Below are 26,928 nucleotides of genomic sequence, written 5' to 3'. Positions count from 1 at the left end.
TATGTGCTGCTTAAACTCAAACAATTTGTTTTAATAACTGAATTGAGTCTAGGATATACCCATTATTAACTCTTCAGGTGGAATTGCTCTTCTCACCATGGCTGGAGGATCTGTAGACTGAATGAGTAAAATCCCATGACCCCTACAGCAGGTCTGCAAGGGGGTAAAGTACTCGTCTACGACTCCATAACCAGTATGCATTCAACATTTGCGGTTCACTATTTGGCCAGAGCCTCCATTACAGCATCCTGGAATAAACTTTCCCAGGTGGGCTGAGTAGTGTGAAAAGACTTGATAATAGACTCGATAATTTGAGCATACCCTGTGGTGCCCCTTTTTCAAAAGAGGAACCACCACCCAAGAAGAACAGACAGACGAATGGATGGGTTTCAAAATTCAGTTTCATATCCTTATTCTACAATACTTTTTCCACCACTACGGTCTATAGGGATTATTTAAATTTGAACTTCAATTGCACAAATCAGACATTTCTAAACTTCTGTTGAATCAAAATTCTCAGAATCTTCCAAATGTGGCATACTATGTGCCCAGATTTTCTTAGTAATTATGGCCTTTAGACACTCTGGTCTAATCTACCTGCTCTCTAGTCTGATGTGATAGCCAACAGTCTGGCCCACACTCTCTCCTCTCTCAGCTGCCACTCTTTCAGCCACAGCAATGGCAGCCAGACGTCTGGGCTGAGTGCAGAAGATTCTGCAGGGCTCATCGTTCCTACTGCACTCATCCAACAGGAACTGTGGGATCTGGACAATGCAAAACAATTAATTACCTTTACAGCCTTCATGCTGAGGCTCTGTAAATATCACACCATTTAGTCCCTCTCAAAAAAATGCTATATTTTGTAAACACTGAAAGAAATGCCAATCAAATCTCTGCACTTTTCCAAAATCTTGCGATTGTGTTTCGGTTTCAATAATACAATATTTCTATAGAAAATGGTCAAATCAGTGAAATGATAATACTTGTAATAAACCAAGGTATGCTGGTAGCCTAACATTAAAAAACTAAACAACACTAAGAGAGACAAAACAAGCAGCAGCACTTAACACAAAGTACAGATAAGGCTGATAGGAATGTCAGACAGGTATTTGGTCATAAAATTTTCGAATTGAAGTTAGTTCTGCTCCATTCCTACTACAATGAAGTTCAATGAAGATGTAAAGTTGACATGGGGCAGCTTAAAGGTAGGCCTTTCCTCTTCATAAAACCTTTTTCAGAAAGTCTTAATTTGCCAACTGCAGAGTCAGAGGGATAGAACTTGTAAATCAAAAGGATGAAATATGAATTATGAGCACTAAATTCTATTATTCGAAAACATTGAATTCCACACCATGGTATCTCATACACAAAGCAGTGACCTCACATAACATAACATCAATTTGCTTTCAAAATCTTATATTAGAGATAGGGCTGCACGATTCTGGAAAAAAATGTGAATCACAATTTTTTGGCTTAGAATTGAGATCACGATTCTCTGGCACGATTTTTTTCACAAAATGTTTATTGCACTGATGAACTTGAACAAAAAAAAAAAAAAACATTGTAGTATGCAGAGCAATGTTTTGTTTTGTTTTGTTGAAGTTCTATCATTGGATGAGCAAAAAAAAAAAAAGTCTCCAAGATGAGAGGGCATCCTTTAATCCCTCATGTTGTACAGTGTTTATTGGGGCCGTATCCTTGGCTAGGTGATATGTGATAGCTGCTGTGGTCGGCTTTCTAAAACAGAGGCATAATATTTCTCCTTTCCCGAAAGCCATGTGACGTGACGTGAAGCTCAAAGTTGGGCTGTGAACAGTTGACAACGAATTTGTCTTCAAAATAAGAGCTTTACATTGCACCCCATTGGAGTTTAGAACTGGGTTCTTAGCGGGGGGCTTTTAATTTGAAAGTAGCGACCGTTCCTAGCTTGCGCTACAACAACAAGCTGGAGATCCAGGAGAGGCTAGCATCTCCCGGATCTCAGCGGCTGTCCAGTTGCCCATCTAGCAGGCGAGGCGGCAAATCGGCGGAGCAAAACAGACCCTCAATTTGCCGCCCTCTGTCTAAAACTGCGGACCTAGCCGCCAAAAGGACGGGCAGATTGGCGGCTTGCTGCCCTGTCTAAAAACGGCTTCTCACTCTCACTCCTTCCAAACACTCAACTGAAGGCGGGCTTCCTCCACTGAATCAAGTGCTGCGTTTGAGTGCGCTTCAAAAAATCCGGGAGGAAAATAGGAGCATTTGTTTGTGATTCAGCTCGAGATATAAAATGCTTCAGACTCGCTATGTGTGGAAATGAGATCACCTGTATGTGTGAATCGAGATCGCGATTTTTTAACGATTTTTCGTGCAGCCCTAATTGGAGACATCAATAATTTCCTCCAATTTCTTCCTATATGGTATTAAGGGAGACAATTGCAACAGCTAAATAAACCTGAAACTGCTGTAGTTTGTTTCTCTGTTTGGCAGCAGAACTGATTGTGACATTAAGATAAGGAGGCTGCTTTGGTTTGCCAACATCTGATCTGTACACTAGCAATGCCCATATTCCCAGAATATTGAAATTTCTCAATTGTTTCTCAATTCCTAATATGCATTTCCCATTTAAAATTGATTTAGGTCTCAGGATTTCCTTTTGGTGTGTATTTGCTGTACTCAGGGCTGTACCGAACAGTTAATAGCTTCATTCCCAATGTTGACATTCAAATACTAAACTAACATTTGAAAGTCTTCTGTTTCCATGTCTATTCATTCCGTTTAAACCCAGTATGTGTGCACAGTCAAGAGCCTCTTTTCCATGCATCAGTGTTTGTGTTGCGTGAGTTCTTCATTCTTGAGTTTAAATTGGTATGTCCAATAGCAATTTATTCTCTATTGATCTGCAGTGTCCGTATCAATGGAATGGAATTCAATATTTACAACTGCATACAACTGTGTATCAAAAGCTTTTCTCATGTCAGCAGATGCACAAATATTTTCCAGTGGTGCATAATAAAAAGTAAGAGCATCAGCAGTGTGGCTGGAAAACATCCTGGGAAGAGTTTAATCCCTGGGGACCATGAAAGTCTGTACAAATTTCAGTCACAATCTATGATTCAATATCTGTTGGACCGTGTAACTGTCTGGCAGAACCACCTGGGTAGTTTTTCCAGAGCCAGTCTCTCCCACCACCAGCACCACCCTGTTTTCTCTGATGAGCTGGACAATTTCCCCCTGGCGTTCATGTACAGGCAGGGAGCGTCGAAAGCTGTCCAGTTCTGATGGACTCCTCCTCCGAGGTACCATGGGTATGCCGTTGTTTAAGCGCCCACTTGTCCTATTCCTGTCACAACTGTTGTCTGAGGAAAAAAATGAAGATTATTACTTGATTATTATTATTATTGTTTTCCTACTTGCAAAGTAGAAGCCTAGTGTGGTTACTTTCTGGGGAAAATACATCAGGTATTCCAGCAACTTTCTTCTGTTCAAACCAAATAATAGCTCTATGTGTTAAAATGTAGGGAACATAACTCAGTTGGATTAGCCCCTGGATGTGCAGCTCATATTGTATAACAAGTTTGTGTTATTTATATAAGTCAGTGACAGAGATATTGTGCGATGACTTTGACAACCAACAACCAACCAACATAACCTTTCTATTATTGTTTTATAATGAAGCTCATAAAACATGGAGTCAGGAATATTTTTTTAGAAGTTGGGAGTATAGAGGCAAACCAGATTGATTACGTCACAATTACATTAGTTTTGCCATTTTTACATCAGCACATGTGTATGTTGTGATCACAAGGACAACAACAAGAAAGGAAAATATGAATGGATAAGGGTGAGCTCTATCCTAAGTAAAAAAAAAGCTGCATTTCAGTCAGGTGACAAGGAAGCGTGCAACACCGCTGGAGTGAAACTGATGACTGGCATCAAGGTATCATGGAGACATCAGCAAAGAGTGGAGCAAGACCTGAACATTAACAATACCAAAGACTTGGGGAAGAGTATCCAGACCATCACAGGCTGCAAAAGCAGGAGCACACCCATCATGTTCGTAGGCACGCTGCCAGATGAGCTAAATATGTCATGCTTGCATTGATCTCCTCAACAAGGACTCAGCTGTAGTCTACTCTACATCCAGAGGACTGACCACTGTCAGTAACCACAAAGTGGATGTGAGAACAATCCTGCCTAGAGTAAACATGAGCAAAGGTGCCAATCAGCTAACTGAGTTGATTACTGACATTTTAAAACACGTTTAAGAGAATGTCCAATGTACTGGTGTCAGAATATTTGAATTTCTAACTTCAATACAATACCTTTTCTTGACACAACATTGAAGGGGTGATAAATTTGATTTTAATTCAAATCTAAAAGTAACAATGCTTGTGTATTGTGTTAAGCACAGCAGCATATACAGTTATGTTCAAAAGTTTACATCCACTAGTGAAGAGCAGTTCCAATGAGTTTTACAGCTCTAATTTTTCTGTGATGGAATGAACGGATCACGTACTACTACAAACATTCATGAAGTTTGGTTGGATAATTAACTTATTATAGGCCTTCTGAAAATGTGACCAAATCTGCAGGATTAAAAATATACATACATAACTGGAACGATAAATTAAGGTGATTATAGAAAGGTCGTGTCATCAAATTTGCTTTGTAGCATGGCCTCTTAACTCCTTCTGACTGATTATAATTTATAACAGAAGATTTTTTTTCTGGCCTCATCTTAATAGGGCTGGTTTGATAAACCCATTAGACTTAGCCACAAACACTACAATGGGAAAGTCTAAGGAGCTCAGCATTGACCTAAACAAGCACATTATTGATTTGCACAAATGTCAGAAAAGTCACTTGGAGCGATTTCAAAGCAATTACAGGTCCAAAGATCAACTGTGCAAACAATTTTTTGTAAGTATGAAGTGCATGGCACAGTTGTGTCACTGCCATGATCAGTAAGAAGACTGAGACTATCACTTGCTGCTGAGGGAAAACTGGTGGTCAAGAACCAACCAAAATACACCAGAATTAGAAGCTACTAAAAGACAAATGTCAGTGAACACAGTCAAGAGCGTTTTGTGTCGCCATTGGCTGAGAGGCTGCTGTGCAAGAAAGAAGCCCTTGCTCCAGATGCTGTTTTGAGGAGAGAAGATGAGGCCTTCAACCCAAAGATAACTACACAATAACTACTGTCTAGCATGGTGGTGGCGATGGTAGTATTATGCTGTGGGGCTGTTTTTCTGCCAGTGGATCTGGTGATCTACACAAAGTAAATGCAATAATGAAGAAGGAGGATTTTCTTCAAATTCTTCAGGAGAGCCTAAAATCATCAGCCAGAAGACTGGCTTTTGGGTGTAGATGGGTGTTTCAACAGGACAATGATCCCAAACACACATCAACTGGTAAAGTAATGTCTAAATCAGGCTATAATTGAGGTTTTGGCCTTCCCAAAGTCCTGACTTGAAGCCCATCAAGAACTTGAGGACTGTACTGAAGAAACAAGTCTGTACCAGGAAGCCAACAAATTTAGTTGAATGTTTTTGTGACAAAGTAGTATGTGATCCACTCATTCTATTGGACAAAAAATGAGAGTTGTAGAAATTATTGGAAATGAAAACTTCTATGAAATACAGGTGCATCTAAATACATTTGAATACCATGAAAAAGTTCATTTTTCTGTAATCAAATTCAAAAAGTGAAAACTTCATATATTCTAAATTCATTACACATAAAGTGAAATAATTCAAACCTTTGCCAGTGCTTGCCTGGCCAGCCAACTCACAGCCCTGACAATACAGACATGCTGAAAGCTGCTAACAGAGTAACCTGGGCTTCCATAACACCTCAGCGGTGAGATAGGCTGATTGCCTCCATGCCATGCTGTACTGATGCAGTAATTTGTGCAAAAGGAGCCTCAGCCAAGTACTGAGTGAATTAATGTACATACAGAAACCCACACGAAGGCTGGTTGGGTCAGCAATCCACAAGTGGCCCCAACAACTCTTTAACCCTTGTGCCCTCCTCGACATTTTTGTACATTTTTCTCAACTTTTTTTTTTGATTTAGCGATAATTTTGGCTGTGTTACAGCTTGTGGCATGGATTTTTGCAGGAACTCTTCTTTTTAGTCAAATTTTTGAAATCCAGTGTCTTTTACTCTTACATGTCTTTTATTTTCCTGTAATGCATTTTGCACCCTCTAACAACCTTCGTGGCAAAAATGTAAACGCACAAAATCTGCCATAAAATCCTCATACATCAATATTTTTTTCTGCCTTTTTTTTTGCTTGAATCCCTTAATCAACTTGTTCCCTGATCAAAATGATCAAATATTCAATAATTTTCAGGATTTTAACCCTTTAAATGCCAGTTTTATTATTTGAATTACTAATTATTTATTTTTAAAAAAACACAAAAAATGTATTATTTTCCATATAATAAGTAGTAGGCTGATGGGGCTTTGGTGGTGATTAGAGTCTTGGATATAGCAAAGATTACCAACATAATTGACTGGATTGCATTAGTATATTTTATGTAGTAACAGATACTCCCTCTAACCATCTTCGTGGCCAAAAATGCCCCATTGACTTCCATTAAAACCACATTTTTTAATCTCACTGCAATTACAGTATAAAACCATGCATTCTATAATGTCAGCATGCCGTTTTGAAGAAAAGTAGTGATATTTGACATTTTTGATGTATTTCACCAGATTCAACCATTTTCCCATTGTAGGCCGATGCATGAAATTCTTGTATTTTTGCCAGTTATATTATGGAGCCGGGTGACTACCAGGGCCCTGTGTGTGTGTGTGTGTGTGTGTGTGTGTGTGTGTGTGTGTGTGTGTGTGTCTGTCTGTGAGTGCATGTGTGTGTGTGAGAGAGAGTGAGAGTGAGAGTGAGAGTGTGAGAGAGAGAGAGAGAGAGAGAGTGAGTGTGTAAGTGTGTGTGTGTGTGTGTGTGTGTGTGTGTGTGTGTGTGTGTGTGTGAATCTGTAAGCATGCACTGATCATTTCAGGGATGAAAAAAGGTAATCTTTTCAGGAATGTGTTTCATGTGTCTTTGAAAAGGTGCTTGAGTGAAAACATGCCTTTGCTGTACTCAAAAACAAAGCAAAAACAACTGTTAGTGTGTTTATGCACCTGGCTGCTTTCACAGCCAAAGATAAACATGCAACTTGTCTGAGGGGTCATTTCATTAGTGAGCAGAGAGGGTGCAAAAATGAAAAGGCATTTCAGAAGAGAAGAGGCATTAGAAATGGTCATGCAGCCTTTATCTGACAGCGAGCTGCAGGGTTCATCAGGGGAAACCACGATCTTCGAGGGGGAGTCTGACACAGAAGGCTCACTGGAGTCTTCCACGTCTGTAAGTGCCTCTGACCCACCCTCTGAGAGTGAAGCGGGCACTGAGGATCCTGTCCATCCTAAAAGTCAGTGGACGGGCAAGTGTGGTCTCCATCTCATGCTGAGACTCTGTGCTACATGTAGGCACCCAGCGGCATGATGCCAGGGCCCACAAAATATGCAATATCAAGAATCCATGATGTAGCATCATCTTTTGACCTTTTCTTCACTCCTGACCTGATCCGGCTCATTTTGCAAATGACAAACTTATACAGGAGGCGTTCAGTGTCAGGATGGAGTGATGTGGAGATTGAGGCATACATGAGACTTCTTATCCTGACAGCACCATTGACCGGCTCCACTAGAAGGAGAGGTGTGTGCTGGTTGTGCAGAGGCATGAAAAAGAGGTCTTCCACCACCAAGTGTGCATTTGTAGGGAACACTAGGTCACATGCTGCAGGACCACACACACACACACACACACACACACACACACACACACACACACACACACACACACACTCTGAAACCTCCTTTCTGTCCAGAAGAAGAATAAGAAACAATAACTTTGATATATCAACAGCAGCTGTAAACTTGTATTTTATTTAACCCTCAGATTACACACACACACAAGCACTCACACACACACACACACACACACACACACACAATCCATGTATCTGTTTCTCTCAAACACACACACACACACACATCGTATATTCAATGCATGGATATTTCTGTTTATATTTCATATTTTGTTCATATTTCATATGTTCTATTTTGTTTTCTGCTCTTTCCAAAGTTGTTGCAGTTTGCACAATAAGAGTTCACACTGATGAATCAGATGTTGATTTAAAAACATTTCACACACACACACACACACACACACACACACACACACACACACACAGGGCCCTGGTAGTCACCCGGCTCTATAATATAACTGGCAAAAATACAAGAATTTCATGCATCGGCCTACAATGGGAAAATGGTTGAATCTGGTGAAAATATATCAAAAAGGTCAAATATCACTACTTTTCTTCAAAATGGCATGCTGACATTACAGAATGCATGGTTTTATACTGTAATGGCAGTGAGATTAAAAGATGTAGTTTTAATGGAAGTCAATGGGGCATTTTTGGCCACGAAGGTGGTTAGAGGGAGTATCTGTTACTACATAAAATATACTAATGCAATCAAATCAATTTTGTTGGTAATCTTTGACATATCCAAGACTCTAATCACCACCAAAGCCCCATCAGCCTACTACTTATTATATGGAAAATATGGGGTTTTTATAGATAATTATAATATAATTGGCATTTAAAGGGTTAACATTCTGAAAATTATTAAATTCTTGATCATTTTGGTCAAGGAACAAGTTGATTAAGGGATTCAAGCAAAAAAAAAGGCAGAAAAAAATATTGATGTATGAGGATTTTATGCCAGATTTTGTGCGTGTACATTTTTGCCACGAAGGTTAGAGGAAGTTTTTTTTAAGGAGGGCACAAGGGTTAAGGACACCCCCACACAGAGTTTTTAGTTAGAACTGAAGAAGCCTCTTGGGTGAGAGGTGAAACATCTTCAAGAAACAAATCCAGTTGCCTATTATACAGCACTTAGAATCACCATCACCTGGATGAATGAGATCCTTCATCTATCTATAAATACAAGGAATCTCTGTCTGTCTGTCTGTGTGTGTATGTTCCTCAAATATCTCTGCGGATCAGGATCAGACTGACCTGAGACTTTCAACATGGCTGCTGCGTGGTTCAAGGGTGTGCTATTTCGCATTTGTTTGGACTGCAATGATACCGTTAATAAATTATTTCATAAATGCTTTACAAATTCCACGAGCATTGTCCACCGGAGCCACTACAGTCACGTGCGCACCAGAGCCAATCACTGCACACCGTGGCCACGCGCGCACCAGAGCCAATCACTGCAGAGCCCACGCGACCCCCCATCTTAAGAAACAAACACATTTATACCTGCAGCGGCGCGGGCTGGACCGGGATTTTGCCGGCGGTTCGGTCCCGTTCTGTTCTGTTCTGTGCATCTAAACTGACTGTTGTGGATTAATGAGATTAAACGAGTCCGGACCGAGTCTGTTCGGGTCTGAGGAGATCTGGAGACGCGTGGACAACAAAGTGGAATCGGAATCTGTGGATGTTCGTGTGTAGCTAGCCGCTAGCTAGCAGCTAGCTGCTAGCCGCTAGCTACACGGCCCACCTCCCGAGGCGACGGACCGGAAGCATCGGCACGTCCAAAACCGGACCTAGGGTAAATAATGTCCGCCACGCTTTTTCGCGAACATTGCCGTCACGTTTGCTTTGTGTCTGGTGCAGGAAGAAATGGTAAAAACGGGCTTTTGTCACGAAAGTGTCCAAGCGGCAAGTTTGGTTGTTGAGGAACAGGAAGTTGTGGGAGGGACCTAGGCGGATGATTGATATGCAACGACGGTCGGTGTGTGTGAGAGTTGAGAGATTTGTGACATTTAGCGTGTTTGGAGTGTGTAGTTAGTGTGTTATGTAGTGTTTGGTGTAGTGTGTTTAGTGAGTAGTGGAGTCGTTTTTTTGTTTAATGAGTCAGAATAATGAGGAGAAGCTGAATGTGGAGCAGGCAGTCCAGCTATTTATTCAGCTGGAAGGAGCACAGGCAGACCTGAGCATTGCCTGCATTTAAATGTAAATAGTTACATATAACTTTGTAAATTTTTTAAATGTATGCACAAATTTAGATAAACAACAATTTATATTTGCATTAAAAAAATAAAAAATAAAAAATGGTTTGTTAAACATATTTGTGGTTTTCACAGTAAAAAAAATCTAACTGTTTCTACTCGGATTTCATGTTTTTTTTTTTGTGAACAGATCCATTGTGTTAATACAGTATGTCAAAATAAAAAAAATAACTGTACAGTCACACATGTGAGGTTGTGCTGAAAATAATGACACCAAGTAAATAGATTTTAAGATGAAATATAATGGCAAAATCAAAATTATAGCTGCTGCGCAGCGATGGGTCTGGTCCGGGCTATTTTTTGGCAAAATTAGGCAATTCTGAGCAACAAACAGGAGAATAGGAAGACAAGACAGTTGACAACAATGTTCACTTTGGATGACTTGAGGCTTGAACTCACAACTTCTGGAACCAAAGACTGTCATCTATCGCTCTGAGCTAATTGGCAAGTGACATTATGACAGTGGCTTGACAAATAGATTAAGCCATTCACTGTTGTGCAGGCAGATTTGAAACCACTGTAAAAAATTCAGTTATCAAGACAAAAATCTGAAAATACACATATTCGAGCATGGAGATGTTGGTAATTTGTTTTTGAAAATGATTAATTTGCTCCATAAGTGAATAACTAATGTTTAAAAATGCTGCTTGCATTGACTGCAATTATTCACATGAGAGCAGAATTCAAAATGTTCTCAAAAATTCAGTTTTTGAGATAAAATTCTGATATTTGCCAGACTTCTTCAACATGACTCCAAAATATTCTCAATTTTTTTCAGGAAGATTGAAAATGTATTTAGCAAGAATTTGATAGTATATGTTTACAGTACTGTTTACGGTCAAACATTTTGATGCACTGTAGGCTTAATTTTTGATAAATCAAAAATCAGAGAAACAAGTTTTGTGGAGGGCGGTCTGAAGATGCTCTCTGACAAGTTTGGTGACAATTGAGCAAAAATTGTGGGAGGAGATAGGTTTTATAAGTTTTACAGGTTTTGAAAAAAACTGAGTGATTGACTTCATAATTTTTTATGAGTTTAAGTGGACTAAAGTTTCAGCAGTATTGGGGCTACAGTTTGGTGAAAGTTTCAAAACTGCAGCATGTACTGTTGATTTTGTAGGTATTTTTAAATTTTTTAAATTTAAAATATTCCTCCTCCCCCCCCCAGGAGGAATATTGACATGTCCTTGGAATTAAGTCAATCTGGCATGGGGCCGGACATTTCTGTAAAGTTTGGTGAGTTTTCGCCCTTGGGAAGTATGACTTCCTCGAAGAAAGAAAGAAAGAAAGAAAGAATTCCTAGGAATACAATAGTGTCCTGGCAGCTTAGCTGCCCGGACCCTAAATAGTCAAAAACAGCCAATTATACCCTGGAATATCGGATTTCACAACAAACCTAAATATCCCTGACGTCCCACCTTCAAACACAGCCTCATTTGGCCATCCATGAAAAAGCTCCTTAACCTCCCACTTTTTAATAGGAATACACTTTTCTTACGGGCACTGCACTAGTCAACATAAATAGAACAACACACTCAACAAATGGGCCATCTTGTTTAAAGCTTCAGTGATATTGAGATGTGAGCTTTCACCAAGCTTTGGAAATTCTTTATAGAGATTGGCTTGTTCCTTATCACTACTCTGAAGCATCCATACATGGCTTGGCAAAATCATTTGCCTTTCCTTGTTCATTTGCTTCAATTGTGAAATATTTCCATGCAGCACTCCTGATGTTTGCCATGTACATCACAACCTGTAGCAGAGGCTCTGTATGTGCCATCTTGAATGGGTCATACCCAGCCAGGAAATACCTCTGTCAGGAGGATTCCAGTCATATTCTTGCATACCCCATGGGAACTAAGATGACTCAGCACATGGCCTAAGCAACAAGGGATTTTTTTATAAATGTATTTCTAAGATCGTTTTAAAACTAAAATTTGTAGAAAGTCAGTCTGAGAAATAACTCAAGTGTGAGACTGAAATAGAGGGACTGGTGTGTGTGACAGTGAGCAGAACAGTCAACTTTAAACAACACTAAGCAGTGCAGGGCTTTTGGTCTGTGAATATTAATACTACTACTCCTTAAGACCCCAGCCAAGATCCTGTGTCTTGTTTGCCTGTTATTGAAAATTAAGAGGTTTAGCCCTGGAGTGAAAAAACTTCCACCCATGCTCACATTATCCAATAATCCATTTATATAGCTTTTGTTTTGTGTGTAACATAAAGGGACTAAAACATGCATTTAGTAGTGCAATCCTTGTATTCAAGTAATACGAGAATTAAGCTTGTATCTTGTTCATTGTCTTATCACTAGTGATGTCCCAATCAGGTTTTTTTTTACCCCGATCCCGATCTTACTCCTTTTTATGTTTAGTAAATGCCAATACTGAGTCCTGATCTGATACTTAGCATTAACTAATATTTTCCTGGATAATACAGCTACATTAAGAAAAAAATAACCTGCATCCAAGCTGTTCTTAATAGTTTTTTTGTTTTGTCGAAACAAAGTATACTTTCATACGGCTCTTTCTTATTCTGCATGTGCTGTTGCAACTTTGGCCTCCACCGTCCTTGTGTTAGCAGGTGAGTGTGTGATGCTGCACTGTGACAGCAGACCCTCGTGTACAGCAGCTGAAGTGTGTGAGACGCAGCCCACACTTGGTACCTTCTTATCATCCATTGCTTTGTTTGCATTTCTACGTTGTCACGTAAAATGACGAGAACCCGTTGCTTATCTATTTCACATGCGTTCAGCATCTCCTTGATTGCCTGTTTTACATGCTCTGCTGTATGAGACCCACATACCGGCACGTTGTAAGTCGAAAGGTGACGAAGAAAACCCTGATCCTCCACCACGGAGATGAGCTGGTTATCCAGAGCAATTAATTCAATTACCTTCTCTGTAATATTTTTGTCCATGTCGCTGTCTCAAGGTTAAATGCTCTTTCCTTTTAAAAGTATCCACAAGTGTTTGCTGCTTCGGCGTCTTTGCATGTACTCTCGAGAGAACTCACTGTATTCTTTAGGTGTTTGTTTTTATATGCCGCATCAAATGAGTAGTATTAAATGCAGCTCCGCGAAATGGTCATATTGCATGTCACCATTGGACTGCTTTCGCTTTCTAATTTAAGTTATTTCCACACTGCAGACATTTTATCAACAGGTTTGCAAGAATGATGTTACGCGCGCGTCTACCTTCTGCCACAAATTTTGCTCTAACGTAAAAAAATAAATAAATAATACTAATAATCAAAAAATCGGGCTTGGGTACAGATCGGATTGGGACATCCCTAGTACTTATCACAGTTAAAATGTGTAAATCGCTGCACAGTCCTAACTTAAGACTCACCAGGCTCTGGAGCCATAGACTTGCCACTCTTATTGTTGGGCTGTAGGTCTATGCGTTCCCTATTGCTGACAGGAAACCTCTGTAGCAGGCTGCGGATGAAATATAATGAATTGTGGAAGACAGTGAGGGGCATTGCAGGCCGAGGTTTTTCTGATCCATCCTTCTTCCTGAGGGTGAGGAAGCGAGTTGGTCCTTTCCTGAAAGGATAAAAGGAGAAATGTCTTTCATGCTCATGAACTGATTTTGAAAACATTTTGCAATAAATGGTCCAAAAGTCTAATATCTTAATATTATATTAATTTTGGTCATCTGATAAAGCTCTTTAAAAAAAAAAAACAACAACAATAAATAATTGCAGTGCTAACAATTAAGACATATGGGGGGGGAAAATGAAAAGAAAATCATGTAAACAATAAATTCATAAATAAAATGGAAAATTAAATAGGAAAATAAATTAAACAGACAAATTAAAATAAAGATAAATACCTATAGTCCCAAATTAAAACAAGTATCAATTTATGTAAGATGTTATTTAATGGAAAAATCTATTTTCACAAGTGTTCTTTCCGTCCAGAATGGGAAGATGAATTTCTTTTTATATTGGGAAAAGTGTGTATGTAATGTATGTTGTGTCGCCAAACACAAGCACTGACTAAAAAATGTGATCTGCAGTAACACCAACCAATAAAGATTCAACAACGACAACCCACCAAAGAGCGCAGAATGTTTTTAATTACTTCAAAAACTGGAATAGTCAGTGATCTGTATGCACACAAACAAGCTGCAAAAAAAGACAGACAATGTCGAATTTGTGATGGTAATCGCAGAGTTATGAGGTTCAACATTTGTGCAGTCAGCTCAAGGACATGACTGCCGATTCTGTGTCTCATCTGGTGCTTAGTGCGCTGTTTGAGGTGACCTCATCTGGAGCCTGCTGAGGTACCATTTGGTAACATCCAGCTTTTGCTGCCACTGTCGCAACCTGTTGTGAGACCCTCAGGTGGGTGGTGCTCCGCTGCTGGACTGTCGTCTTTTGATTTTTTGGCTGGGTTCGGACTAGTGTTGGCAAAGTCTTTTAGGGGGTGGAGCACATGCAACATACATTTTTTTTTTCCTGGATGTAACTCCAGCTCTACGAGTGCTTTCATAGCGCTTTAACCACAAGCCCAGCTGAAAGCAGTGTTGCTAAGGTTCAAAGCAACACATGCACTAAGAGTACGCCAAAATTCAACTATGCCATAGGTATCGAGAAACATCTAAATCAAAGGGCAGCTTTAGAAATTGGCAAAGTCTTATCAGAGCTACGGTCCAGACTAAGGGCCAACCCAGTTCATATCTCCACCTACAATCAGATGATGTTCATTGAGGTCATGTAATCGGGAGGACAGATTATGTTTAGATGCGTTTCTTGAAGCATAGCAATATCTGTCTTTAACTGATGTAGATGTGTCAGGATTCGCTTATATTTTACAGGATGGTTCATCCCTCCATCATTGCTTCAGTCCTAGATCTTCCCTCTAGGTCCTCACATTTATCCTCCAATGTTTTAATTGTTGTTAAAAGCTGTTAGATTGTGCGCTGTAGAGCCACAGCATCATCTGTGTATCCAGAACGTCCCTTATCCATCTGCTCAATTCCATTTCCCATCACTGCCACCTCGTTTTTAAAAATCTCGGTTTTGGCAGCTTGTATCTCCACTTTGATAGCAGGCATTTCATTTTCAAGCACAAACCTGACATCAGCTTTGATAATATTCACAAAGGGGCCATGATTTCAGACAGGCCTACCGAGGTGCAGGGCAGAGGTCACCCGTGTCATGTCGAGTCCCTGGACGTAGACGGTGTGCAGCCTTTGCAGGCCTGGTTGTTGTCATGTTGGCATTACAACCTTTAGTGCTTCCTCTCACCATGATTTGTTTTTCCGTTCGGTTACTGAGTAAGTTGGACAAAAATCTATTGATATCTTTTCATAATATCAAGCCAAATAACACTTAAATTACTATGTTCTGAAGTGCAGCCCCCATTCTATGTTTTTATCTCAACTTTTTTTTATTGAATTGTATTGTATTGTACTGTGTTGTGTTGTGTTGTATTGCACACCATTTTGTCATCTATGGTGTTTATTTGTTTGAAATGTGCTATATAAATAAACCTAGGTCTTGGCAGAGGAACTTACCCTTTGCTCTTCGAAATGTAACCGAGGGACTGGGCCATCCGATGAATGAAAGCCCTCTCCGTACTGGACAAGGAGGAGGGAAATTCCATTTCTGTTCAGTCAGGGAAAGGAAGAGGAAAAAAATAAGGACCATCATACTAGAGATGCACCGATCAGGATTTTTGGGGCCGATCACCGATCACTGAAAGCAGTATCTGCCGATCCCGATATTGCCGATCACCAATCACAGCGTCAAATCCATAAATTCTTCTATATTATTGTCTTGTATAACTTTCATATATTTAATTAATGATTCTTCTTACACAACACTGACATTGTATTTTTAAGTATAAAAATTAGGAGATGAGAAAGTATCATGAATTGACCACCGTTTTATTGCAGGCTGAGGCAATGTGCAATATTTCACACTCTAGAGACTCTTAGAGACAACTTGGACTCAGCTTACATAGAGTAACTGTAGCTTACTAGTGGGAATGCATGCAGTCAGGGTGGGAATTTTGTCATTTTAGGGGCAAGTCCATTTGGCCTTCACTTTTGTTTTCAGGGGCACCAAGGCCACATGACAGGGCACAAAGGCCACTGAGTAAAATTTGTTGATTTACCTTTCAGACTGATACCATAACATCCTAATTTATAATAAGACATGGATTATGTATTAAAACATTTTTACCAAATACCAAAATCAAGTTAAAGTTACATTAGAAAGTAGTTTTTGTTAAGTAGGGTTAGGGTGAGGTGAGTTTTGTGACACCACACTGAATATTAGTGTTATTGAATATTTCTCCCAATAGAAATTCCCCAAAATTATGGCAAAGCAAATTTTTTCCAAACAAAAAATTGTAGAATAACCAGCAGAAGAACACTGATGTGTGGAGTGATTTTGGTGACACTACACTCTGAATAATAGTGAAGTTATTGAATTTTTTGTAGTTTCTCTTTTCGGTGTTGCACTTTGTAGACGGTCCCTGCGCCCTCGTCTCACAGCTGGCTGACCATACAGACCAGAGTTAATGTCCAGACGCTCGTTTTGATTAACATACGGTTGTAGCTCGTTGTCTACCTTACTACGGTAGGAAAGAGCCGTCGTTTGTGTTTTAACAAGGTTTCACTTATGAGTTATTGATCCGGGAAGTTCGAATCTGTGAATATATTTCCAACTTTACCGGACTAAATCCTACCACATAAGTCAGTTACGTATCATGTCAAAACCGTCTGCACTCGCTTTCGCACCTGTGCTGTAAGTTTCGTTCTTCTGTTTTGAGACGCTGCTGCTGTTTGAGAGGCTTTCACGTGAGATCATCGTGATGATGAGACTTCACCTGCGCGAACCGCGGACTCACTGAAGTTACTGTGAGTGACTACTGTGCACTCAGGTGGCTGTAATTAAAGGCAAGCTCGCTACGCTGACCGGGCCAGGGAGTTAGGAAGTGGGGGGTGGAGCATCAGGAGGTTGCATGAAATGCTAAATATGAATTTTTGCCGCTATTTTAGATTTAGTCATAGTCTTTAAACAAAAATGCTTGTTAGTTTTAGTCACATTATAGTTATTCTTATCCTTTGTGGTTAAAGTCTAGTTTTAAACAACTCAAAACATTTTAGTCCAGTTTTATAAAGTCATTACATTAGTCAACTTTTAGTAATCGCTTTGAATCATGAAAATAAAGATTGGCTGGATGCAAAGCGTATGTTATTACTGCAGTGTGTTTTGACAGGTAAGGAACAGGAGGCGTATGCTGTGCTCAGTGTAGCTAAAAGCAGAGTGTACGTAACAATTAAAGCTGCTGTGTAGAAAGCTTATGAGTTGGTGTCTGAAGCATATCGTCTGAGTTTCACATCTTGAGAGAAATCTGTTGAACAGACACATATTAGTCTTTTTAGTCTTAGGAGTTTGCCTTGGAGTTAGTCATGTATTTCAATCGTGGGTGTAATTTGCAGGGTGTTCATAATTGAGAAGCATTGTGCGATTTGATTGTCTTGAAGCAGTTTAAATTCCTTCCCACATTTCTACCTATATAAATGAACATAAAGTGAGGACAGTCTGTAGATTTTAACTCAGGTCACAGTTAGAATGTTTTTTTTACACATTTAGAAAAACAGAGACCCTAATCCTTGCATATTGCTTATGGTTAATATTTTTAACTGTAGGGAGATGACAAGAGATCTTATAACTTATTTCTGCAAAAAACAAATTCCTAATAACACTGTTGAAATTTTGTATACATCTTTTCATATCATGTCTTCATTGCTGCATAAAATTAATAAGAGCAGTATCAATATGAGCATTGTGAAGTATTGGTATTGATAAGCAGTATCAGTATCGACATCAGCATTGTTTAAATCCCCATGTAACAATCCCCATCCATACATGTAACATAATAACTAACTTTACAAAGACAACCAAACTGAAAAGTTCTGCTTTCAATTTCTGATATAAAACAATAAAAACGTTGTTACCTTTTTGGTCACTGTATCGGAACCTCTCCAGAGAGAGGTTCACTGCTATCTTGACTTCTTCATCGAGGCCGGTGGAGCTGGAACAACGCCGTGGTGTGTTCTGGCTCTTGGTTTGTTTTTGTGAAGCTGTGCCAGGATTTGACATGATGCACTGTAAAAAATAGAGTCAAAAATCTGTATGTCTCACCACAGTGACAGCAAGAATTATTTTGTTCACCAAGTACAGGCAAAACACACATACAGGTGAACATTTCCTCCAAGTCAACTGGTGGAAACTATCAAAATGCCTTTTAAACAAACCGCTGAACTGAACTTTTTTTACAAGTCCATATAGCCTAAATGTTGAGCTAGGTAATACATTGATTTTTATATCGCTATCATAATAGACCATAGATACTCTTAGATTTTGGATATCTTTACATCATGATATGTCATGGGTTTTTTTTTCCCGGGTTTTTAAAGCTGCATTACAGTAAAGCATGAACGCTCTATGAGCTGCACAACACGGAAGATCCAGGTATTTTCAAAGCTGGGAGGTTGAGTTTTTTGGGCTTCAAAACGCTGCTGAGCATCTTTAATAGGAATGAATGGGGCTCGGGCTCCACCTCCACGGTTGTGTCGAGATGTAATATAGAGCCTTATGAAGGATGGGTTTCTGCCCAGGAAAGACCCACTTAGCATTTGGTGTGGATCATAAAGAAACGGATCACAGATTACAGGGCTCTCTGTAGTCACTTTTTCAACATTATCGTTACTTTTTCAGGAAATAATGCGCATTTAGTTGGTGGCTGGTATTTATGAGTGGGTCTAATTTGATCCAGTTCCAAATAAAAATGTGTATCTAGCAGGATTAAATATTTGATTTGATACTGGATTGAATTAGAGGGGTCTGTTGGGCCATGTTATTTATGTGCCATTCTAGTTTAGTTCGACAAGTTCGAATAAAGTGCGTTTTAGGATGAGTTAACAAGGCAGTTAAGTTTGTCTTGGTTTGCTTAAAGAGAGAAATTTAAATTCAAAAGTGACGGTTGAATTTTCTGTTATTAGACTTACTCGCTGCTCCACATATTGGCCAGCAAAAACTACTGGGGCAATCAGATTATCACCTCTTGAGGCAAAAAATAGTATCAGGAGTAGGGCTGCTGCAACGCGTCAAAATAATCGATTGTGTAAAATACATTACCTGTGTTGACTCACATATGTAATTCATAAAAAAAGTGAAACTTAATGCTACACAGAAATGTCTGCTGTGTTCCCTCTATAGTCTTTATCCATGCTAAATAACATGCCGTCCTTTCCCCAAAATGAAGTATTTGGTCCCAACCCAAATGTTATATAATTAAAAAAAAAAAAAAAACCTCATATATATATATATATATATATATATATATATATATATATATATATATATATATATATATATATATATATATATATATATATATATATATATATATATATATATATATATATTACACAGATTACACCAGTTAAACCTGAGCTATTTTTTTCTGTTGAATAATGCCCTGCAGTTTATACTTTGTCATCATTGTTGCTGATGATAGAAGATGATTTAATAAAATACTGAAATATAATATATTATCATCTATCTATAATACAAGGAATCTCTGTGTCTCTGTGTGTGTGTGTGTGTGTGTGTGTGTGTGTGTTCCTCAAATATCTCTGCGGATCAGGATCAGACTGACCTGAGACTTTCAACATGGCTGCTGCGTGGTTCAGTGGTGTGCAATAAGCATTTGTTTGGACTGCAATGATAGCGTGAATAAATTATTTCATAAATGCTTTACAAATTCTGCAAGCATTGTCCACCGGAGCCACCACAGTCACGTGGGCACCAGAGCCAACCACTGCACACCGTGGCCACATGCGCACTAGAGCCAATCACTGCAGAGCTCAAGCCCACGACATACCTTAAAAAACAAGCGGATTTATACCTGCAGCGGCGCGAGCTGGACCAGGATTTTGCCGGCGGTTTGGTTCCGTTCTGTGCATCTAAACTGACTGTTGTGGATTAATGAGATTAAACAAGTCCAAGTCTGTTCGGGTCTGAGGAGATCCCGAGACGCGCGGACAACAAAGTGGGATCGGAATCTGTGGATGTTTGTGTGTAGCTAGCGCGGCTAGCGCCCACCGCCCGAGTCGACGGAGCGGACGCACTGGCACGTCCAAAACCGGATTTAGGGTAAATAATGTCCAACACGCCTTTTCGCGAACATTGCCGTTACGTTTGCTTTGTGTCTGGTGCAGGAAGAAACAGTAAAAATGTGCTTTCGTCACAAGCGGATTTATACCTGCAGCGGCGCGAGCTGGACCGGGATTTTGCCGGCGGTTCATTCCCATTCTGTTCTGTTCTGTTCATCTAAACTGACTGTTGTGGATTATAATGAGATTAAACAAGTCCAGACTGAGTCTGTTCGGGTCTGAGGAGATCCGGAGACACACGGTCAACAAAGTGGGATCGGAATCTGTGGATGTTCGTGTGTAGCTAGCTGCAAGCTGCTAGCCGACCCACGCGGCCTAACGTTACCTACCGAGTTGATGGAGCGGGCGCACCGGCACGTCCAAAACCGGATTTAGGGTAAATAATGTCCAACACGCTTTTTCGCGAACATTGCCGTTACGTTTGCTTTATGTCTGGTGCAGGAAGAAACAGTAAAAATGTGCTTTTGTCACGAAAGTGTCCAAGCAGCAAGTTTGGTTGTTGAGGAACAGGAAGATGTGGGAGGGACATCGGCGGATGATTGACAAGCAGTAGTGATGTGTTGGAGACAGCGACAGAGATAGCGAGTTTTGAGAGTTGAGAGATTTGTGACATATAGCGTGTTTGGAGTGTATAGTTAGTGTGTTATGTAGTGTTTGGTGTAGTGTGTTTAGTGAGTAGTGGAGTCGTGTTGTGAGGCAAACCAAGGAGGAGACGGCTGAATGTGGAACAGGCAGGAATGAGCTGAGGAGCCCTGAGGCATTGCCTGCATTTAAATGTAAATAGTTACACATAGCTTTGTAAATTTCAAAAACTTATGCACCAATTTAGCAAACAACAATTTATATTTGCATTATAACTAGGGCCGGGACTTTAATGCGTTAATTACGATTAATTAATTACACAAAAATTAACGCGTTAAAAAAATTAACGCATTTTAATCGCACTTATTTTTGCACCGCGGAACGTTTCTCACTGGAAGAGTTTCAGGGGTACCGATTATACTGGAGCACCAACTAACGTTCATGACTTCAGACAACAACAATGAACGAAGAAGCAGATGAGACTGCTTTGGTTGGCCCCGTGGATGGGAAATTTTGTTATCAAAAGCGGACGGATGGCAGCGTAGATAAGAGCATGCTATTGCTGCACTTTATGGCAAAAATTGCACTGGTCGGGGCAGCGTTTAGCTCAGTGGGTAACGTTAGAGTGCGCGTCCCATGTGCCGAGGCTCTGCAGCCGGACACAGGTTCGACTCCCGGCCTGGGTCCGTTTGCTGCGTGTCACTCCCCCCCCTCTCTCTCTCTCCCTGTTTCCTGTCATATCTTCAGCTGTTCTGTCAATAAAGCCATAAAAGGCCAAAAATATATTTAAAAATTGCACTGGTCTGTTGGTCTTGAAAAAACAAAAACAATTTTTTGTTGCTTAAGCTTCTGTATTCAGTCATTATTCAATGGTATACTAAAATCCATGTGAAAAAAATTGCTTCTCATTGTTCTCAGGTCAAATATTTATATGCGATTAAAATGCGATTAATTTCGATTAATTAATTACAAAGCCTCTGATTAATTCGATTAATTTTTTTAATCGAGTCCCGGCCCTAATTATAACTAATGCAATTGGTCCATTAAACATATTTGTGGTTTTCACAGTAAAAAAACTAACTTTTTCTACTCTGATTTTATGTTATTTTGTAATTTTAGGTCCATAGTGTTAATATAGTACCTTAAAATGAAAAAATAACTGTAAAGTCACACATGTGAGGTTGTGCTAAAAATAATTACACCAAGTAAGGCAAGGTAAATAGTTTTTAAGGTGACATATAATGGTATAATCAAAAGTAGTCAAAAACAGCCAATTATATCCCTGACGTCCCACCTTCAAACACAGCCTCATTTGGCCATCCATGAAAAAGCTACTTAACCTCCCACTTTTCTATAGAAATACATGCTTCCTACGGGCAATGCACTAGTATTAAAGTTTAAAAACGTTATTTTGGGGAAATTCGCTCTTATATGAATAGAGTAATAAAAAATATATAGTTAAATGATCCAAAAAAGTATTGATAGATTCATCGAGTAACATTTTTAATATGTCATCTAATTAGGAGACAGGATGGGCCAGGGGTAGCTGGTTAGCATGCTAACTTTATTAGACATCTTTAATGGACCCAGAATTCATGAGAGGTCAACAAATGGGAGCATTGGGAACACTTGGAAATCACACACAGGCACACTTAAATTGTGCGTCATGTGACTTATTTAGAGTAATGGGGAAAGACATGAAACAAACGTACCTGGCAGGATCGCACCAGATATATTATGGCCCACAGTCAGCAACTTAACTCCAAGGTCAGCAGGGTCACTCTACTAATATATACTGTAATTACTGCCTATCTACAAAGCCAATTCCAAAGAAATCTCTTTAACATTGATAGTAATTAATCAGGAAAACAGAAATGATTTCTTGCCTAACCTTTGTGACAGTCTATTTAATTGATGAAGGTACAATGACAATATATGTAATGTATTACCACATCAAGTACATTGATTTGTGTAAATATATGCTTCTTGAGAATTTGACGCCAGCATGGCATTTCAGACAAGTGAGGAAAGGGGCAAGAAAACATTAGGAACAGAATAGTTTAGAAGTTACAACCAATGTTCCACAATACCAAGGAATTTAGCGATTCAACCATTTAGAATCTTTTATCATTATCAAAAGGTTCGCAGAAGATCCCCCTGCCTTCTCACTTACTTCAACGACTAAGCGGCTTAAAGGCTATGAGGGAAACTAGACCTTTGCAGAAGTGTGGTAATTAGCCATGTGGACATTTCAAAGTAACATTTTAGCCCCGCCCCATGCTACAGCAAAACACAGTGAGGAGATAGATGTACTTTCATAAATACGTCACTTGTGATGACAACAATGTACTATAAGTTCAATTACTACGCGTTTCTGCTTAAGAATATACAAAGAATCATATGTGATATCTGTTATTCTTACCAACTGTATGGATTTATGTCTAGACTCAAACAGGAGAGGGTCGGAGAACAGCTGCCCGGCTGCTGTGTGAAACAGAGAGGAAGATACCGTTAAGGATTTACAATAACGTGACATTAAACATTATTGTGATGCACGTCTGAATGACTGTCAGTGTACACTTTGACTTTAGAGTAAAAAAGATAACTAAGGATTTACTTCATGTATCATCTACTTGTGAGACTGGGGTAATAGATAATACAATGAACTGGTAAATCGAGCCGCTAGCTATTCATACAGGTAGCGAGAGCATTGCTGTGATGTTATGTTAGCGGAGTTTGCTTCCAATAAGCCTTCCCACAAGTGGGTGGTGTATTTCATTTCGTCGGTATCGAAACACACTAGCTGAAAGGGTCCGAGACACATCATGACAGAGAATAGTAGCTAGCCACCGTTACCTGTCCAACCTTGTCTTAACACTAAATCATGTAAATACTGTCAGTTATTGGTGATGAGCTTCGGTATTGTTCCTTACTTGCTTTTAAAGATAAAGACCACCCAGGACTTACTTCACTACTTCATTGAAATGTTGCGCGTCTTCCGTTCCGCCGGCAGTGTTGCCGCCAATAACGGAAGTAACGATACTTCCGGCCTGACTCCTTCAAACTATCGAGAGCCAAATGGGTCAAAATTAGTGCAGGCTCGTTTAAGACGAGCACCTCGGTTTAAAAACGAGCGACCTCAAGCGGCTAGGAAGCCTCAGACACACCTGACGTCCTGTTAGATCTGGGGTCCGTTTCACAAAGCAGGTCTGTTAACCCTGAAATGAGGGAAACTCTGAGTTTTCCGTTTCACAAAGGGAGGTAACTCAAACCAGAGAAAGAGGGGTAACTCTAGCCTGTTTCACAGAGAGAGGTAACTTAAGCTCTCGGTCAGGTACCATGGTAACATACTCTCTGAACCTAACCTGGTCGGGACCAGGTTTTTCTAAACAAACCTCGAGTTTCTCTCTGTCTCCGCCCTCTTTCAGCCACACACGGTATTTGATTTCCTCATTCATTCAGTCAGCAGGCGAGTTTTGGCGTAGTATAATTCTCATGGATCATTGCATAAATCAGTCAGTAGGCCTACATTAGAAGTTATATTAGGTGGCGACTATTTTCACTACCATGGCATGTCCTGTTGATAATGATCCCGTGGATGAAGGTGCAGCATTACTGCGCAGAGAATTAAATATTCGTCGGGAGATGATTATCAGACCGCGCATAGATGTTCTTGCATTTCCAGACAATTATCTTTTTGAGCGGAACCGTTTCACGTCACAGTCCATCATTTACATACACAACCTAATCCGTCCTTACATTTCCAACATTACCAACCGAAGTCATGCTCTCACATCCCAGCAGATATTGTGTGTTGCGCTGCGTTTTTTTGCAAATGGGAGTTTTTTATACAACGTCGGAGATGCAGAGCACTTGAGCAAGGCAGCTGTATGCAGAGCGGTCAGAAAAGTGTGCCTCGCCCTGAAACGGCTACTACCATCTTTATCATTTTCAGCTCCTCTGCCTCCGTTAGAGGTGGCGGTGCTGGGCCACCACCCGTTTTACGGGCATCTGCTTTCTTTCTGTTGGCTGAGTAGAAGTCTGTGTTAGTTTAAATAGGCTTAATTATTTAACAGAACATGATATAGATGAGAAGACATTTATGTGTGTGAAAACAGCATTATGTTAGGGATAAAACAACTGTACTGTTGAGGTATCTCGAGTGCAACACATTCTGATTTTTGAATTTACTTAGTGTAGATTGAATGATGACTAATTGTTTCTCCTCATGTGAGTGAAGGAGTGCAGACAGAGTGAGGCTCTCAGCTCCAGGGGTCCTAAAGTAGTTTTTCAACTGGTGAAGGCTAAAGGTTAACACACGGCAGGCCATCATAAAGTACGAAAACCTGAGGTTGGCCCCTGCCAAATGGTGGGAGATGACCGAACGTTTATGTTCCCGTAGAGGGATGGGGAACCCCTTTGGGTCATTTTGGGGACAAGACCTACAGTTGACCGCAGCCAGGTCAGATGCGTTAGGGGAGAAGAGTAGGGAAACAGGTCAACTCCTCTTTTAGTCTATTGGATAATATGCCAAAATGACCAATTAGAAGAAGTGGGTGTTTACTGGAAAGGGGTCTCTAAAGGCCGGTGCAGGGGAAGAAACGGGTGTTGGAAAAACCTCCTAAGAAGCAAAGGCTGGGGTTTTGAGGGAGCAGAGGGCAGAGCATCTTTTGGCATTGTTTTGTCCACAGATTTGATAATATCAGAAAGCGGCCGCTTCTGACCCAGATTCAAGGCGCTAGATTCTGTTTTAATAAAGATTGCTTCTTCATTCCACCCGCCTTGCCTCCGCAGACTCCTTTTATGATCGAACTACACGCCGACAACTTAAAAAGGGAGAAGCCCAGAAACCACACTGTCAAACTGCCACTTAATATTTACTTGTAAAACATGATCAAAATGAGTTACCCCCATGAGATTATGCCGAGGTCTTACCTGTTCGAACAATGTTTTTATGTTTCATCTTAAGCTGCAGCCAAGTGCGCTTCTTCCCCGCGGGATTGCACCTAAATGAAATAAATTAATAAGCTACCACTCAAGCAGTTTCCCCCTGTAATATTATTGTGATTGCAAAGGACTACATTTAAAATTACGCATTGACCCGAGCACCAATGTTCTCCCACGCCGTCTCCCTCTCTTTTGCTGCTGCAGCGGTTTTACACTTCCTTCTAAAAACGTGCTCAAACTCACCGTATGAGCGCATTAATATTTCTAATTCCAGTGGGTGGAAAAACGTAGCCCTCCTCTTCCCCGTTGCCATGGTGACTCGTCGAATCAGGGCTCCATTGATGCTGTCTTTTTATACTTGGGGTGCACGTGCTTAACTCCAGGTTAAACTACTCTGAGTTGATCAAACTAACTCAAATCAGCTGTTCTGGAACCGAAAACTCAGAGTTTCCTATCTCAGAGTAGATCAACTCAGAGTTCAGGGTTAGACTCAGAGTTTGTTGAACCTGCTTTGTGAAACGGACCCCAGATTCTGATTGATCAAAATGTTGTCAGACCCATATATCAGTTTGTACTCACTCTCCAATTGTTTCAGTCATGACGGGGGCCCATTTAAATACTACATTTTAAATGAATTCTTATTTGAATTAGCATGAGTTTGCTGCTGTATATGGGCCAACATTGACCGAGAGGTTAAATAAAAGAAGTCACGACATAAATGAATTAACAAAAACATAAATACTTGAACAAAAATAATAAAATAAAATAAATCAAAGATAACAGCTTTCATTGTTAATCAGTCAGATATTTAGACTGTCAGGTCTTCACATCTGTAAAGAACTTTTTGTATGCGACTAAATTTCATGCCGACTCAGGCATACTGACATACTTCTTGCATCAACGTCCTTATGTAATTATATTGCACATGAAAACGCAATCTATTAGGGAATGCTGTGCAAAAAGCCCCAAAGACTGTTTATAGAGGAATTGTAAACAAGGAAACCAAGAATTACAAAACCTGGTTTCTTTATATGCCTTCTCTGTTAAACTGAATAAACATACCTGGTAACATAACAAAGACAAAGTTAGATAAGAATTTGCTGTGAAAATAAAAGCTCATGTA

General features: G+C 39.9%; 1 protein-coding gene across 6 annotated transcripts in view; it reads right to left on the bottom strand.

Moving 5' to 3' along the window:
- ythdc2 (YTH domain containing 2) overlaps positions 1–23,924 on the bottom strand; it is a 46,717-nt gene extending 22,793 nt beyond the window's left edge. For 4 of the 6 annotated variants that reach the window (XM_030435965.1, XM_030435968.1, XM_030435969.1 and 1 more), the window contains exons 1-7: positions 23,826–23,924; positions 23,281–23,342; positions 18,054–18,204; positions 15,600–15,690; positions 13,425–13,621; positions 3,136–3,338; positions 598–764 (exon numbers count right to left, since the gene is read on the bottom strand). In XM_030435965.1, coding sequence (XP_030291825.1) covers positions 598–764; positions 3,136–3,338; positions 13,425–13,621; positions 15,600–15,690; positions 18,054–18,198 — 803 coding nt within the window. In that variant the 5' untranslated portion in view covers positions 18,199–18,204; positions 23,281–23,342; positions 23,826–23,924. Of the gene's footprint in view, positions 1–597; positions 765–3,135; positions 3,339–13,424; positions 13,622–15,599; positions 15,691–18,053; positions 18,205–23,280; positions 23,343–23,714 lie in introns of all 6 variants that reach the window. The other 2 variants (XM_030435966.1, XM_030435967.1) reach the window with 2 other exon arrangements.
- Between the last annotated feature and the right edge of the window lie 3,004 nt (positions 23,925–26,928).

This window comes from Sparus aurata, chromosome 12 (genome assembly GCF_900880675.1).
Source record: "Sparus aurata chromosome 12, fSpaAur1.1, whole genome shotgun sequence".
In the NCBI taxonomy this organism is placed as follows: domain Eukaryota; kingdom Metazoa; phylum Chordata; class Actinopteri; order Spariformes; family Sparidae; genus Sparus; species Sparus aurata.
Note: the sequence above shows the minus strand (reverse complement) of the source record. Positions and strands in the feature narration are given on the sequence as shown.